This window comes from Mus musculus, chromosome 12, assembly GCF_000001635.26.
Source record: "Mus musculus strain C57BL/6J chromosome 12, GRCm38.p6 C57BL/6J".
Classification (NCBI taxonomy): domain Eukaryota; kingdom Metazoa; phylum Chordata; class Mammalia; order Rodentia; family Muridae; genus Mus; species Mus musculus.
In genome coordinates this window covers 98,674,374-98,691,728 of record NC_000078.6, presented here as the reverse complement: position 1 = coordinate 98,691,728, position 17,355 = coordinate 98,674,374, and the positions used below count along the sequence as shown (strand labels likewise).

General features: G+C 47.9%; 1 protein-coding gene across 3 annotated transcripts in view; it reads left to right on the top strand.

Moving 5' to 3' along the window:
• Ptpn21 (protein tyrosine phosphatase, non-receptor type 21) overlaps positions 1–14,988 on the top strand; it is a 60,873-nt gene extending 45,885 nt beyond the window's left edge. For 2 of the 3 annotated variants that reach the window (NM_001146199.1, NM_011877.2), the window contains exons 13-19: positions 2,101–3,539; positions 8,114–8,251; positions 8,989–9,210; positions 11,240–11,368; positions 11,538–11,772; positions 12,293–12,453; positions 13,051–14,988. In NM_001146199.1, coding sequence (NP_001139671.1) covers positions 2,101–3,539; positions 8,114–8,251; positions 8,989–9,210; positions 11,240–11,368; positions 11,538–11,772; positions 12,293–12,453; positions 13,051–13,179 — 2,453 coding nt within the window. In that variant the 3' untranslated portion in view covers positions 13,180–14,988. The remainder of the gene's footprint in view (positions 1–2,100; positions 3,540–8,113; positions 8,252–8,988; positions 9,211–11,239; positions 11,369–11,537; positions 11,773–12,292; positions 12,454–13,050) is intronic. The other variant, XM_011244112.3, reaches the window with a different exon arrangement.
• The last annotated feature ends 2,367 nt before the right edge of the window (positions 14,989–17,355 follow it).

Genomic DNA, 17,355 nt, shown 5'->3' with positions numbered 1-17,355 from the left:
CTGATGGGGCTTCCCCAGCAGCTCCTTCTCATAGAGTTTCCATAATGGTGACTCAGTTTCCCCTCCCCACCCTGTCGTCATTCCTGGGTTCTACCCATTCCCCATTTGCCATGGCCATATGTGGGAACCCTGCATGGAGGCTCTCTAGCTAACGATAAACAGGCATTGAAGAACTGGTATCAGCTATCAGGGCTTGCTGGAAATTGAGTATTATATTTGAACTCATTGCTTGACCTCTAAGTTTGTTTCCAGGGCCCTTTATTGTGATGAAGTCACTCACTTTCTTGGTTATGTGGATTCCAAGCTGCATGTAATTTTGGCCAGTCAGCTAGCCAGCCATAACCTGTGACATCATACACTGTGTTCTCCATATCCCTTTCTCCACGTCCCCCGCTCCTGCTCCAACATAGGTCTTTTTCTTTCAGACCTCCCACTAGCAGCTCCGTCCCATGAGCTGTATCTTCTGTCTTCACACTCCTCAACTCACCAGACACAAAGATCCCCGCTGAATCTGTGATGTGCTCCACCATTCCTCGCCTGTGTCTACGCTCCCTTACCCTTCCTCCCCATCCCGCTTCCCACTGCTTGCTACTCTCTAGCTTGTTCTATTTGAGCAGAGCCTGTCTTTGCCCCTCTGATCTGCTACCCACACACCCTTACCCCAGCCACCCCGCAGTCCACAGGCAGTGGATTTACTTCTTGACCACAGTCCTTGTCTGCTGTGTGCTGTCAGGTGGGGCTCCGTTCCATGTTAGCCTGATCGGGGGCTCAGACTGGAGGAGCCTTTGCCATTGTGGAGGACCCACTCGGTTGGCCATGGCACTGGGAGATGGGAGGAGGAAGTCCTCTGAAACTGCCTCTTAACTCTGCTCACTTAAGCCAGGCGTGGTGGCTCACGCCTTTAATCCCAGCACTTGGGAGGCAGAGGCAGGCGGATTTCTGAGTTCGAGGCCAGCCTGTCTACAGAGTGAGTTCCAGGACAACCAAGGCTACACAGAGAAACCCTGTCTTGAAAAACCAAAAACCAAAAAACCAACCAAACAAAAAACCCTCTGCTCACTTTCTCCTTCCTGTCACTCGTCTCATGTATGTGCTCGGCACTAAGGGATAAAGAGGTACAGTTCTGTGTGCTCTTAGAGAGCATGAAGGCAGGGACACTGCCGTGGGTGTCACACTGGTCTAGGCAACATGGGTGAGGGATCTGTGACCAGAAAGGCACCTAGAGATCTAGCAATGGCTGAGAGCTCTGCAGACAGAGAAGCACAGGGTGGGGCAGGAGGAATGAAGAGGCTCTGAGAGCTGTGTGTAGCAGAACAAAACGTGCCCAGTGGGTAGTCACGGAGCTTCAGCAGCACACAGTATTTCCACGGGCTTTGACGGCTGACTTTGTGTTTAGCTTTGGAAATAGTACTCAGAAAGCAGTTCAGGGGAGCTGTAGGTCGAGTGGCAGAAAGACAGCCGCCTCTAGTCCAGACAGACATACTGCTGCCGGAGAGTTAGGAGCCCTGGATCCATGTCTTGCTCAACTGCAGGCTTGGTGGGGCAACTATAGTTATCTTAGCCTTATTCTTCTTGGTTTCCTGGCCTTTGGCGGTAACTTTTGGTTCTGACTACCAGTGACCCCCGTGTTGGGCAGGAAAGCTTTGTACCTGCTGTACACCGTGGTGCCCTTTTACGGTGGAATTCTTTTCATCGAGGAAGACCGTATGCAAACAACCTAAACCTCCAGTTAAGGAAGCGCTTACAGAGAGTTGCTATTTTCCCTAGCTCAGCATCGTGGGGTTATACCCCTACCCAAACTGGCTCCCTGCTGTCAACAAGTACCTCTTCCCCGAGTCCCACAATGCTCCAGAATGCCTGTAACAATGTTGGTCTGAGATTTGGCTAGATCCTCAGCACCTCACTTTAAGCAGACAGACAGACCTACCCCATCCTGTAGGTGAGGAAGCTGAAACTCCCCGGGGTAACAGTGTGACTGAAGATGTGTCACTTTAGCAAGAAAATTTACAAGCTCTCTCAGGGCCATCTCAGTATTTGGCTGGAATGATGGGTCCCACTTAATACATTTTCAGAATCTTCTAAAACCTTTTTCCTCCTCAGACAACATCTTTGTGCCCAACAAGAATGGATTCTACTGTCACTCCCAGACAAGCCTGGATAGAACCCAGATTGACCTCAGTGGTCGCATCCGCAACGGCAGCGTCTACAGTGCACACAGTACGAATTCCTTAAACACACTTCAGCCCTACCTGCAGCCCTCCCCCATGTCCTCCAACCCGAGTATCACTGGCAGTGATGTCATGAGACCCGACTACATCCCGTCCCACCGGCACAGTGCGCTCATTCCCCCGTCTTACCGCCCGACCCCTGACTACGAGACCGTGATGAAGCAGCTCAACAGAGGCATGGTGCACGCAGACCGGCACAGCCACTCGCTGAGGAACCTCAACATTGGCAGTTCCTATGCGTACAGCCGGCCCGACGCCTTGGTCTACAGCCAGCCCGAGATTCGGGAGCACCCTCACCTCACCTCTCCCCAGTCAGCCCACTACCCCTTTAACCTGAACTACAGTTTCCACAGCCAGTCTCCGTATCCCTACCCTGCCGAGAGGCGGCCAGTGGTGGGCGCCGTGAGTGTGCCTGAACTGACAAATGTGCAGCTGCAGGCTCAGGACTACCCAGCTCCAAACATTATGAGAACCCAGGTGTACCGCCCACCCCCGCCGTATCCTTACCCAAGACCTGCCAACAGCACCCCAGACCTGTCCCGCCACCTCTACATCAGCAGCAGCAATCCGGATCTCATCACCAGGCGCGTCCATCACTCAGTGCAGACCTTCCAGGAGGACAGCTTGCCCGTGGCTCACTCTCTGCAGGAGGTCAGCGAGCCCCTCACAGCAGCGCGCCATGCCCACCTACAGAAGAGGAACAGTATTGAAATCGCAGGGCTCACACATGGATTCGAAGGCCTGAGGCTCAAGGAGAGGACGGTGTCAGCCTCAGCAGCAGACGTGGCGCCCCGGACCTTCTCAGCAGGCTCCCAGTCCAGCGTCTTCTCTGACAAAATGAAGCAGGAGGGGACTGAAGAGCAGGAGGGTGGCAGATACAGCCATAAGAAGTCCCTTTCTGATGCCACCATGCTGATTCATAGCAGTGAGGAGGACGAGGACTTGGAAGAGGACAGCAGCAGAGAACAGGCCATCTCAGCTGTGTCTGAGCCCCGCCTTACGGCCGCTTTCTCTCAGGAACTAAACTACCCCTGTGCTTCAGCGACTCCGATCACTGGGCCTCTGCATATTTTTGAGCCCAAGCCCCATGTCACAGAGCCTGAGAAGAGGGCAAAGGACATCAGCCCTGTCCACCTGGTTGTGGAGACCCATCGGCCCCGAAGAGATGGACTGCTGACCCCCTCCATGTCCGAGTCAGACCTCACGACCTCAGGGAGGTACCGAGCTAGGAGGGACTCTGTCAAGAAAAGGCCAGTGTCAGACCTCCTCTCTGGGAAAAAAAGCGCTGTGGAAGGACTTCCGCCACTAGGGGTAAGCGTCCTTGGGAATAGAGGTGCCTCAGACATGGAGGGTGGGCCCTTAATCTGTGTTTTCAACTTCCAGTCCGCGGTCTTCCCTCCGTCGTCTTCCCTGTGTACTGGTGGCTCTCGGGTTTTACCCTTTCCCTTAACTGTCAGTCCCTGCCCCAGCTCTGAGTTCTGCCTTATTTGGGGCGTGTACGAGTTTATGTGGAAACTGTGAGCTGATGGGGGTGGTCATGGTTTTGCTAGAGGTAGGTTGGATGCAGAGAGAAGGCCTATGGAAGGGGGTGGGAGGAGTCCCTGAGCCGGCTTAGTAGTGTGCTGAGGAAGAGGGGAGCGGTTCAGTACCCCAGCCAAGATTGCTTTGCTAGCCACCCATTAAAATACCGCGGGGTGACAAGGCACCCCAGAACTGCATCTGTTCAGACTTTTCAAGTGATGTCTCAGAGCAGCGTTTGAGACTCTGTCCTTCTGTGTCCTTAAGTAGTTGTCAGGGTGTGAGACCAGCTCCAGCTTGACTATCTCAGCCACGACCACTGTGGGCTGTGGTGACTCTGGACCCAGGAAGTACGTCTCTTTAAAGGGATGAGTGAGTGAACTGGGTGTTCAGGAGGAGGCCCTTGTGGACACGGTGGCTCTCCTACTCAGTGTGATAAGCACAGGGAAGCACTTTCTACACATTGCAAACAAAATGCAAGAGACCAGTGCTGTTTTCTGTAGCTGCCTTTCAGAACATTTACCACATGCAAAGATTTCAGTTATAATGAGCCCATTGTTAGAGCCTATTTCACAGATAAAGACGCTGACTCGGAAATATTAAGTAGCGTTTCCAAGGTTATACAACTAGTGAGTGACTGACCTGGAATTTTCATCTTACCTATGTCTATAATCACTTTCTCCCACAGTATTCTATGTCTCTGCATTCTATGTAGAATTTTAGTGAGTAGTAGTTTCCCTCTGAAACCTGGCTACTCTGCACTGAATCTTTGTTGAGTTCTCAGCCTTTAAGCTTTTGTGGATCTGTTTGTAAGCGTATCCGCTCATAGTCACCAGGTTGCATTGCTCAGGCATGCAGCTCTGTATGGCCTTCACTTCCTTGTACCATGTTCTGCATTGGGACCAAGTCAAAGTGATGTGTGCATTCATTTGACCCCCGTATCCTGGCAGCCAAGGTTCTCCTCCTCCATCTCCTGTTAGGATGGACCCACAGCCTGAGGAGCCCTCACAGGTGTATTTCTGGACTAGTGTATGAGGGCCTCAGAGAGAGGCAGGCCTCCTGGTAGGCTTGACTCACGGTTTCATAGTGCTTACTAAAGATCAGTGCCCACAAGAGACGCTTAAGAAAGGACACAGACTTAAGGGCATCTTGATTAGCTAAAGGATACATTTTAAGTTTAGGTTTGTTTTTTTCTCTGAGTGTACAAAGGGCAGTGCTCAGGAGGAGCATGGTGGAAAGTGCTGGCTGAGCAGTATTAGGCCGGAGGCAGTACGGGGATTTCCATAGTCACTACCTGAGTCCCCAGACAGCGGGAGTAGGGCCTTCCACGACAGTGCAGTGAGGACTGCTCGCTGTTTCTATGTAGAACACAAGTACTCCCAGTGACACCTGCATTGTGCATATCCCTCTGATTTTCTAACTTTCCAAGGGTTGCCGAGACCAACCCCCTCCAGCTCCTGTGAACTCTCTGAGGTAACACAGCCTCCCATTAACCTCTGCAGCTGTTCATCGAATTCGATGACTCAGGGTGAGAGAAATCTAGCAGGTTTTGAATGGAGTCTGGCAGGCTCAGCTTAGACTGGGGGCTTTAACAAGTTGCTTCTCTTAAAATACAAATTTTCTCTTTCAGTTTTTAAGACTTTTTAGTAAAGTTGTTTAATTGGACCGTCTTTGGGCCCTTCCTTTGTGCACAGGGATTTTACCTGTTCGAGGATCTCCAAGGAGACTGTGGTCAAGAGGAAACATATAGGCCCTTACAGTGAACAGCCTGGGTCTGAGTCTAGGCCTTGTGTGCATTAGAGGTCACCAGTGGACAGGACCCTTCATGGTCATACCTCGGCTCGGCTCTTCCACCTCCAGAGCCCCAATCCTTTAACAAAGAGGCAAACTCTTTAGCCTCTCCTTTGTAAAGGAGGTGACCTCTGGGACTAAAGTAAACCTTCAGAACATGGAAAGTGCTCAGTCAGCACTAACTCATGACTGAGGCTGCGCCACAGGTTCACCCCTCTGCTAAAGCCTTTGCCCCTTCATGGTGACGACAGGATCATGCCACCGTACAGCACCGAACTCTAAAGCCAGGCCAAGTGAAGCAGTGAGGAGGAGCAGGCTAGGAGGGGACCGACCCCGCCCGTGGGCCCCACCCCCAGGGACAAGATGGCTATCTCTGGAGCAGACTGGTTTGGGTGCTCCAGCATCTGCATACAGATTGGCTTCCATGCATCCTTTATGCAATGTGGTTCTCCCCTAAGAAGCCCTGCAGATTTTGCATTGAAACCCAGGGGCCTGCTGAGGGATGATCCCAGCTGGTCTTGAAACACCCTCATCTGGCTTGATGGTGTGGGGCGCTTAGATTTTAGATGGAGAATCAGCAGAGCCAGCTAATACTGGCCGGCAGGACCCGAGAGGTTTTGGGAAGCTTGTGAGGCAGATGACACTCTAGGGCAGTTGGGAAGTGGCTATGGCGAGTGTCACTGAAGGCAGGACCTTTCCTCTTGGCAGTCAGTTGTTAAACCGTACAGCACGCTACTCATTTTTGCAAACCATGCTGTGTCCTTTCTGCTTTCTCCCTTTCTACTTTTCTGTTTAGGTAAAGGTGACTTACCTGGACGGCGTTAGGTCATTTCACGCTGGGTTTTAACCTAGGGTTCTGTCTATTCTGAGTCTGAACTGCTTTATGTGGGAAGCTCATAGGCCACGTGAACTGTGACGTTAAAACATATCCCAGGGGCTGGAGAGATGGCTCACTGGGTAAGACTGCTTGCTGTGTAATCAAGGAGAGACCTGAGTTCAAATCCCTAGTACCCATGTGATAGCTAGTCATGGTTGTGGGTGCCTGTAGCATCAGCATCGTGTGTGGGGATAGGGAGATCCCAATAGATTTCTGTGTAGTCAGACTGGATCCACTGAGAAAGACCTTGTCTCAAGGAGTAAGGTGGAGAACACCAGAGGAGGTCCTTCTAGCCTCTGCTTATATCCGCAGGGGTGCAGACATGTTCTCCAGTTACAGTAATTGTACAGCATTTTCTCCCTCACCAAAATGCCTTTTTTCTCTCTGTGCTTTTGCTCCTGGGTGTCAAGGCATTTTCAGGCTAATAGAGCCATTTGTTTGAATACTGGGACTCTTTGTAACTCTACAGAATGTCTGTGGAGACTGGTCCTCAGGTTTGCCTGCCACAGAGGGGAGAGTCATGAGGCTGGAGAACTTTGGGAAAGCCGGCCCCCACGGCCACCCTGCTTTCATAGGCGGACAGCGTTCCTCTGTTGTGTCCCTTCCACTCTGGCTCTCTGATAGAGATCTCAGCTGTGTTTATATTTCTTGGTTTAGAAATGTGGTTTCTTTGAGAGGCCCGGGTCACATGGTTCTTCAAGACTGGAAGAATGGAAGATTTGAAACAAATTTACATTCTTTCTTCTTTTTATTTTCTCTCAGATTTAATTTTTTTTTTTTTTTTTTTTTTTTTTTTGGTTTTTTGAGACAGGGTTTCTCTGTGTAGTCCTGGCTGTCCTGGAACTCGCTTTGTAGACACTAGGCTGGCCTCGAACTCAGAAATCCGCCTGCCTCTGCCTCCCAAGTGCTGGGATTAAAGGCGTGCGCCACCACTGCCCGGCAAGATTTAAATTTTTGTTTGTTTATTTTAATGATAGTAGAGGCCGCTGGGTGGTGGTGCTGCTGCACACACCTTTAATCCCACCACTGGTGTCGGAGGCTGAGGCAGGCACATCACTGAGTTTGAGGTCAGCCAAGTTGGTCTACAGAGTGACTTTCAGTACAGGCAGTGTAACTCAGAGAAAACCTGACTCAAGAAAAACCAAAAAAAAAAAAAAAAAAAAAAAGAAAAAGAAAACAAAAGGAAAAGTAGAGGCTGCCAGGCATGGTGGTATGTACATTTTATCTCAGTACCCAGGAGGCAGAGATCAAGTAAGTTTGGGACCAGGCTGATATGTATAGAGTTTTCCAGGCCAGCCAAGGCTACATAGTGAGACCAGTAACAAAATAAGAAAAAGGCCATTACAACCCACTGATACCTGGTCTGTTTTGGGTGGACCCCAGCTGACTTTTGGTGCCATGTTTTGAGGTTGGGTAGTTCTGTAAGAATGCTGCCTGCCTACAGCCTCACCTGTCATTGCAACAGAGTCTTGTAACCAATTGGAGTCAAAGCCTTCTATCTGAAGGCCTTATCAGAGCCCTGGCCTTGAAAGGAATGTCTTCTTCCTAAAGCTGGTTGGGCAGCCGGGCTAGGAGTGGAATCTCTCCTCCGGTTGATTGAGCAGGGCAAGCTCTGCCTGGCTTTCCTCTTCGGCCGTTGACAATTTTTTGAAAGGTGTCTGGGTACGTTTTTTATGTGTGTGTAAATATTTTCTTACAGGGGATGAAAAAAACTCGAGCAGATGCAAAAAAAATTGGTCCCCTCAAGCTGGCAGCCCTCAATGGGCTCTCCCTGTCCCGGCTGCCCCTGCCTGATGAAGGAAAAGAAGTGTCCACCAGAGCGACAAATGACGAGAGGGTGAGTATTGCCGGGGGCCGGACTTGCTGCAACTCCAAGGGGCCCTCGTGCAATTTTGGCGAATGTTCTTTCTAAGACAGCGTCAGAGTTACACAGGAGTGTTAGGGAGTGTCATTATCTGGGTCACAGCTGGAGTGAGTGAGCTTGAGTGAGCGAGCGTGTGACTCTGACGCCATAAGTAATTCCAGGCTCTGAAAGGTCCTGATTGTTTTATTTCCTCAGAGTGAGAATATGTGTATAAGGTACATAGGAAAGAAGGCAGACATCTTATTGAAAATTCATTTTTAAATTAAAACTAAATATACTACATTTAAAAAATTCTTTGTGAGGTTTCTTTCTAAATTAAACAGGTGTTCATTTCCTATGGCTGCACCCAAAGGTGGCTCTCGTGGCCTGCTGCTGCCTCCAGTGTCTTACAAACATTTGTTAAAAGTCAGAGGCCATGCTTACTGATTCTGGACTGGATTCTCCTAGTCTAGGAGAACTCAGTTTCTTACAGATTACCAAACCGACCACAGGTTTGGACCTCAAGTTAGCAGCCTGCAGTAGACCAGCATTCAACTTCAAACTGACTTCTGCATTCTACATCTTGCCAGCAACATCGTGGCTTTTGTTCTAATTTTTGTGACTTGTAAAAATTTTGGTTTGGTTTCATGTATAATTTTTGCATTAAAAACGCTAGCCCTTGAAGAAGAAAGCAAGATGTGGTGTGTGTGACCCTGCACCCTTTTTCATAGTGCAAGGTTCTGGAGCAGCGGTTAGAGCAAGGCATGGTCTTCACCGAATATGAGAGGATCCTTAAGAAGCGGCTGGTTGATGGTGAGTGCTCGACTGCCCGGCTCCCTGAAAATGCAGAGAGAAATCGATTTCAAGATGTGCTCCCCTACGATGATGCGAGAGTCGAGTTGGTGCCAACCAAGGAGAACAACACTGGCTACATCAACGCGTCACACATTAAGGTGAGAACAACATCCCAGCTGATGAGCAGCACTGCAGGGGAGGGGGGCTAACGTGTAGGAACGTAAGATTTACACTGGTTGTCTATTGTGCAAACATCCCGTTTTGAGACATTCCAGCCAGCCACGCCCACTCTCTACATGTGGTAGCTTTTCCCCCGCCCACATTGTTGCCTGGACTCAGAGTCGATCATTTGTCTTGAATCTGAAGACTCATTTTGGGCCACTAGTTTCTCCAGTCCCGTAGCCGTGTGCATTGCCTGTAACAGATGTACAAGGTTTGTGTCTCATGTCCTCCCTTTTCCCAGCGCTAGCGACCAAAGCCAGGTCTTTGTGCCTGGCAGACCCTGGAGTGCCAAGCTGCATCCCAGCCCTGTGCCCTGGGACTTTGGAGGACACTCACACAAGTGTTTGCTTATGGCGATGTCACCTGTTCTTTCTTCCTCCTGTCTTCTGGTATCACTGTGTTCTGTAACAGCACTCCCCAGGACAGTCTGAGGCTAGTCTGCTGGGTGATGTTACAGTTGCTAAGTGGGAGGCAGCAGCACAGAGCACTCAGCTCATGCCAGCCAGCTGGGATTCTCTCTTGTGGAGAGGAGAACTCTTATAGTGAAGGAGTCGTGCCTTTTTCTTTCCCAGCTTTCTTCAGCTTGCAAGTCCTATTTGATAGCAACATGACCTCGAAGGATTTCTGGGGACTTGGCAACTATGTGCCGCTTAGTGGTTATCTATTCTTACCTATCTACTTACCTGCCTGTCTGCCTGCCTGCCTGCCTGCCTGCCTACCTGCCTACCTACCTACCTATCTACCTATCTTGGTTTTGGTTTTAGTATTTTTGAGACATGGTCTTGCTACATCTCCTTGACTGGCCTGGAACTCTCTATACAGACAAGTGTGGCCGCAAAATAATAGGTCAGCCTGCTTCTACACCCCGGGTGCTGAGATTAAAGTATGCTTAATAGTTTTGAGGAATTAATGCACACACTGCCTTGCTTTTTATATGGGTATTGTGTTCCTAGAAACGAACCATGCCTTCAGATTAACTCATCTCTCTCTCGTGACTGGATGGGTTAAATAGAATGACACTGATTTTTTTTGTGATGGTATTTCAGAAATTCAGCTACCACTTGAGGAGTCATGGAAAGAATATGAAATTTCAGAATTGGGCAGGTTGGGTCAATTCCTTGATCTCTCAGCAATTCTAGGACCCCTATTTATTCAACCAACTGTATGATAACCCGTGCCCACCACATGCTGCTGCTGCTGCTGAAAGGAAGCCCCGTGAGAGGGCTCAGAGTCGGTGCTGGGGGCTGGCAGCTTTAGAGGGCAAGTGTGTGGAGTCCGGCTCGGCACAGGCCTTCACATTTAATGGACTCTGACAGAAACGGGTGCCAGCAGGTTCTGGCAGAACATAGTTTAACCCAGTAACTCCTTATTATGTTAGCATGGGGGGCATTCAATTATACGCCGTCACCCCCGCCATCCGCCGTCCAAGTGGGAACTGGCCTTCTGAAAGGTGGTCTTGACCTGTTCAAGCTGCAGCCATTCTGAATTGAAGGTGCTACTTTTGTCGTGGGCGTTGGTATTAGCTTAGGTTTTGCCTTCCTTGTTCATGCTTTCTAAGCGTATTTCACCATGGCGAATTGTGTTTGTGACTTAGGGTACTGTGATGTTGGTGTCACCATCACAACAGAGCAGCTTTTTACCTAGGCCTCCATATGTGTCAGACACCATATACACTGTCCTCACAGCCCCATGTGCTGGGCAGCTGTTGTATTTTGTAGATAAAAATTGAATTTGGGAGGTGAGCAGATGGCTTTAAGTACACAGATGTCCTATGAACTGAAGGTACCTACATTAATAAAGATGTCAGCAGTTGCAATTGTATTAATAAAGGAAAGCTTAGGACAGACTCTGTCCCTGCCCTGCTGAATAGCCCCATCAGCTTCCAGGGTGCCCACCAAGACATAAATGGCTGTGTGCGCATAGTCCATGCACGCACACTAAGCTTTTAACCTTTTCTGATTTTAGGTCTCTGTCAGCGGAATAGAATGGGATTATATTGCCACACAGGGACCATTACAAAATACCTGCCAGGACTTTTGGCAGATGGTGTGGGAACAGGGAGTCGCAATTATAGCAATGGTGACAGCAGAAGAGGTGAGTGTCTGTTCCTCTCAGTTCATTTTTCCAAGTCTCCAGAGAGCTGCTAAGGTTAAGCACCCAGAGTTAATCTTTAGTGAGATTGTGGTCTGATCAAGGCTCGTGTGAAGAACGCACGCCCCAGGCTGGGGCCGTGCGGCTGCTGCATTGCACTTGTCTTTAACAGGAGGGAGGCCGGGAGAAGAGCTTTAGGTACTGGCCACGGCTTGGTTCCAGGCACAACACTGTCACCTATGGAAGGTTTAAGATCACAACGCGCTTCCGCACGGACTCGGGCTGCTATGCCACCACAGGTTTGAAGATGAAGCACCTTCTCACAGGGCAGGAGAGAACCGTTTGGCATCTTCAGTACACAGACTGGCCTGAACACGGCTGTCCCGAAGACCTCAAAGGATTTTTATGTAAGTGTCTTTGTTTATAGGCAGCTTCCTTTGGATTTGTTTTAAAATGTGTTTGAAAGAAGGCTTAACAGAAAATGGATTTATAGGTTTCTCTCTCCTTTCTCTCTCTCTCTCTCTCTCTCTCTGTATGTGTGTGTTCGTCATGGGCCACATCATATGTGTGGAGGTCAGGGTGCACCTTGGGGAAGCACTTCCCCGTTTCTTTCCACTATGTTGTTCCTGGGGATTAAACTCAGGTTGTCATCTTGGCAAGTGTCATTACCCACACTGCCATCCTGCCAGTGCAGGAAGGCACGTTTAAGAGATGCCTTGAATAGAATGCCACAGCTGACTAACATGTCTCCTCTGACTAGTTTTGGCTGAGACACCAACTTGCCTTCAGTCACCATCGGGTTGGCCCTGGTATCTACGTGCCCGGCGCCCTTATCTGTGGCCTTCTCAGTGGAGAGATTAAGGAGATGGTTGTTGGTTTACCTGCTGTTGCCCCTGAGTACTTTCGTATCTCACTGATTCTTTACAGCCTACCTTGAAGAGATCCAGTCAGTTCGACGTCATACAAACAGTACCAGTGAACCCAAAAGCCACAATCCCCCGCTGCTGGTGCACTGCAGTGCTGGCGTGGGAAGAACTGGGGTCGTCATTCTGTCAGAGATCATGGTTGCCTGTCTGGAACACAATGAGGTGAGTTATGTTCAGCTCATGTTCCTGGTGGGGCAGTGAGCGCTGGGAAGGAGAAGGGCATGGTGGCCCATAGCTTCTGAACACATTCTAGGACTGTGGTGAGCACATGATCAATGCTAAGTGCTGTTAAAGGCTTCGTCTTAGAGGTTCTCAGCTCCAACTGTCAGAACAGACTGAGATGGCCTATGACATAGAAGACCGTTCAGTTGTCTTTTCTAGTGTTTTCCACTGCGAGATGAGGGCTTTGTTTTTCCTGTAACACCCAGCATTCGGGCCAGCTAGCAGTGGGTGTGGGGAATGTGGGATGGATCCTAGTAGCACTTAGCACACTGTTTTTGTTGAATCTTAGAATCTTGTGAGATAAGATTTATATGTAACTGATCTGCAAGTCACTGTGCTGCAGCTAGGAGCTGCTGGAGAAATAACCCACACGCACACTTTATTTGTAGCTAAAACAAATCAGATCTTAGCCCATCACGGAGGACTCTCGGGTAGACAGTCTGTCTCCTCAGCAGATTTCCGTGAGGCGGGGCGGCAGCCTTCATGGTGTTGGTTTCCCTCAGGAGTGCTGTCTTCATCGCTGTGTCTCTCCGCCAGGTGCTGGACATCCCCAGAGTGCTGGACATGCTGAGGCAGCAGAGGATGATGCTGGTGCAGACACTTGGCCAGTACACCTTTGTGTACAGAGTGCTCATTCAGTTCCTGAAAAGCTCCAGGCTCATTTAAGCTCCAACACTGTTTTTATGGGGACCCAATCATGCAAAGTGTTTACAGCTTTAAAAAAAGGAAAGAAGAAAGCGCAGCTCCTACTTTGTTCCCAGTAGTCCCGCGTAGGGATCCTGACCCGGCAGTGTGCTAAGCAAGAGGCCAGGAGGTCTGTGGGACCTGGCCCAGGCTGACGAGGCACTGCTGCCCCGGCCACAGCTGCCCAGTTTGCTGCACTTGCACAAGGTCTGGAGATTGTATTTTCTAGACAGTTCTCTGTCTTACTGAAGCTGCACTGGGCAGTTCTGGCAATCATTTAGGCACAGACTTCTATCTTAAACTATTTTTTGATAATGTAATTTTATGACTAAATAGGGCTTTTTCTTTTTTAGCTAGAAGCTGAGCTTTTATGGTGGGACATCCACAGATTGTGTGGTTCTCGAGTGACTATTTAAAACCATTATAAGCTTTTGTTTAAGTACAAAAAACATGGGGGAACTAAGTGTTTTATTCATGAAGTCCAAAACTAAAGAAATCTAAAAGTGTTATTTTGAAACATAGAAAGCATTTTTATATTCAGAATATTTTTTAAAAGTTATATATTTGTACCTTCTATATTTTCCAAATAAGAGCTCAATTTGTTATGATACTGAGTTAATGTAAAGTTGGGGATAAAGGCACGTTATTTAAAACTCTAAGAATCAGATTCACTATTTTTTCAGTATTAATAAGCATAAATTGAGTTTGATTTTTATTGACTGAAAATGAAGAAAGCAAATGCATAGGATGGGTTTAAGCACTTTTTTTTGTTTGTTTGTTAAAAACGAGTTCGATATATGTGGCTTTATATTTTAAACACCAGTGGACATTTTCCAGGAGAAGGGCTCTGAGTACGTAAGCTGACCGGGGGAAGTGTAAGTGCATGCAGTGCTCACACAAAAGGCGTGGCCGCTACGCAAATGCAGTGTTACGCCCACACCGGGAGCTGAGACGGAGTGGAAGTTAAGGGCTGCTCCGCACAGGGAACTCAAGGCCTGCCACCTTCCGTGACTGATTGTTTATTGGGGTTCTTCCTGTCTTTTCCCCACAAGCAAGCTCACGTTTACATTGCCATCAGAGAACCCCGAAGAGGCTTTGTTTCCTTTAGGTTGAAAGAAGAAAACGGTTAACGTGAGGTTTCTTTTCCTAAACCACAGCCCAAACTGATGGGGCCACCAGAAACTGCTGTGGTGTTCAGGCGGTACTTGAATTTAGCACCGTAATCCTGTCCTCCCCCCCCCCCCCCCCCGGAACAGTTCTAGGTACTCGGCCTCCCTCTTCCATCCTATTTGGTTGGGCACATTCTCTATTGGTCAGAAGTGTGTCAGGTTTGAAGCAGAAAGTGTTCTTGGCCCAGGCTCAGTCTCCTTTGGGAGATGTGGAGGACAAGCTGGCAGGCTTAACTGAGGTGTGTCATGTTCATGTGTGTCCGTGCCCCCGAATCCTAGGCTGCCGCTTCACAGTGTAGACCTTCTAGAATGTCCGATCTAGGACTAGCTCCCAAATGATACTGTCCTGCCATCATTCTGATTTGACTGTTTGTGGTGAGCATCGCCCTCCATGACAACTGTGCTAGCCCAGCTAAGCACAGTGGACTCCAGTGGACAGCACCCCAGGGTGGGGTTGTGTGCTCTAGTTTCCATCTCAAGCCTGTGACGGACAGGACTTTTGTCAAGTTTGCCCCAATGGTACGCTGTTTGAAGAGGCTTTCCTGTCACCTGAGCATTTGGAAATTTCCCACTGACAAGAACATTGTAAAACAAAACTTTAATTAAAGAGTAATATATGGCATGTTCGTGTTCCTGTTGCAATACTTTGATAAGTAAATTCCTACGGGGCAGCATTATACCGTTTCAATCTGTCACCCTTCAAATGTCACATCCTTGACATCACTTCTTCGGAACATTAATTTTGAACTTAATTACAGCTAGCAAATGAGAATTTCTGAGTGAAAATAACTCTACGTTATTGTATTTAGGAACAATATAGTTTTCAAGGGCCAAATCAAAATTAGGGTTTAAAGGTTTACTGTGCCTGAGTTGAGAACGTTACTGGCACACATGTTGCCAAATGTATGCAGTGCTTCATGGCTCACTAAGGATTTTAGTTCCTTGATAGTATTGATGTCAAACCAAAGTTATCAAGATGTACATTTCCACAAAAATAGGTTGTAAACCAATGTTTGTACTAGTTAACTTTGGTATTTCTGGCCTCGGTGTTCCTGATTACTGGGGGCTTTTACTGGCATTGCTGTAGTTTTGAGGCCAAGCACCTTGATTTTAGAGCATGGACTAGAACTGTAACCGGTCATCGTTTTCCTCAGGAGCTCCTACTGCGAAGCGCTTAGAAAGCCATAGACTTCAGTATTTAAAACTTTTTGGCAAGACAGATGTGCTCCCTTAGAAACTTCCAGAAAGAGAGATGCCTACCTAGGAACACAGAGGGGAGGGCAAGGGTGTTGATATAGCACTGTGTTCACATCATGGCGTGGCTGATTCATTTCACAGAGGCAGAGACTCTTCCCTTTTGCTTGCAGTGTAGAGATAGAAGTTGTTTAATATATGTATTATATATGTATATAATATATAAATTATATAAAGTATATCTTATATATGTAATATATATTATATACAATACTTATATAATATATACTATGTTATATATTCATACACTCTTATAAATATTTCTTAATTATATGTTTTGTAAATATATCATTTATATATTATTTAAATAATGTTTATACATAATATATAATATACATATATGTGTACACGCACACACACACACATATAAAATGTTAAGACAGTGTAGTCTGTGATGGACTGGAGCGTACTCTGTAGACCAGGCTGGGCTTGAATTCCTTGAGACCTGCCTGCCTCTGCCTTCTGAGTGCTGGGGTTATAAGTAAGGCTTCCACCACCATGCCCGATTTAAATTATGCCTTTAAAGGAGACTCCTGGGTATAAATTTAGTAAGAAGAGAGCACATGAGACAAGATAAAGTGATCTTTTATTTGAAATTCATTTTTAAAAACTAAACCCCAGGTGGGTCTTTTTGGAGTGACAGCCGAGAGAACTTTCTATATCTCTGCTCTAGTCGTAGTAAGTGAGATTATGTCCAGGAAAGGGGAGGGTAAAGGCCACTCTGCAAGCCTGGGTTGGATAGAGATTGCAGAGAACATTTGATGGATTCTTTGGTTGCATTAGTGGCATCACCTGGGGATTTCTGTCAAATCTCAAACATTCTAAAGGCTCATTGCATGTAAACCACACAGTCACATTTACTTCTGCACACCATGCAGTAAGTCATTGTGTTAATTCCTTTGGTTTGTCCCCCAAAGCCATGGTGAAGGGGTAGGTGGGGAGTGTGAGGCCAGCAGAGAGGGGAGGTGAAAGGTAGGAATTGTAACCACCAAATCTCTGTTGTGTCCTCTGAGATCATAGAGCGAGCGGCTGCTTACTGCTGCACCCTGGTGGTGAGACAGGAGAATAAACTCTCTGCTCTGCCAGGCAACGAGGACTGAGACTCACAGGTCAGGCCAGATCAGTCCGAGGTTCATAGGAAAATTCACAGAAGTGGTTATCTCAGCATTTTCTGCAGGAACCTGAATGGTGCATGGGTGGTAAGGTGCCAGATGTGGGGCTTAGAGACGAAGCAAGCGTGAATACTGCCTGAGAATGTGGCTGTGAGGCGAGGTGAAAGGGTGAGTTAGCAAAGCACTCTACATTTCCCAGCATGCTTATCTACCACCCTCTTCCTGGACTGGTAGCTGGATTGAGATGGGAAGTTTATAGAGCCAGCAGAGGGGCACTGCCAAGTGCAACAGCGCCACCTGGAGGCTGTCTTTAGATCATCGCATGTGTATAGGAATCAGGTTTTAAACCATTAAGATTGGTGATGTGTGCTCACAAAATTAAAGCACCTTGAATAATTTGAAGTTCATGAACAGTTTTCAATATATTGACGATTAAGCTGTGGATAATAATATATCAAGAATGCGTGCATAAACGTGTGTGTTTGTGTGTGTGCCCGCGTGCCCCTGCGTGTGTATTCCTTATTGAAGCAGGACCAGTTTTATTTCTGGACCTTTACCTACTAAGCTATTTTACTACCCTTGGTTTTTAAACTGTACATTATTTTAGTTGTGAGATATGAATA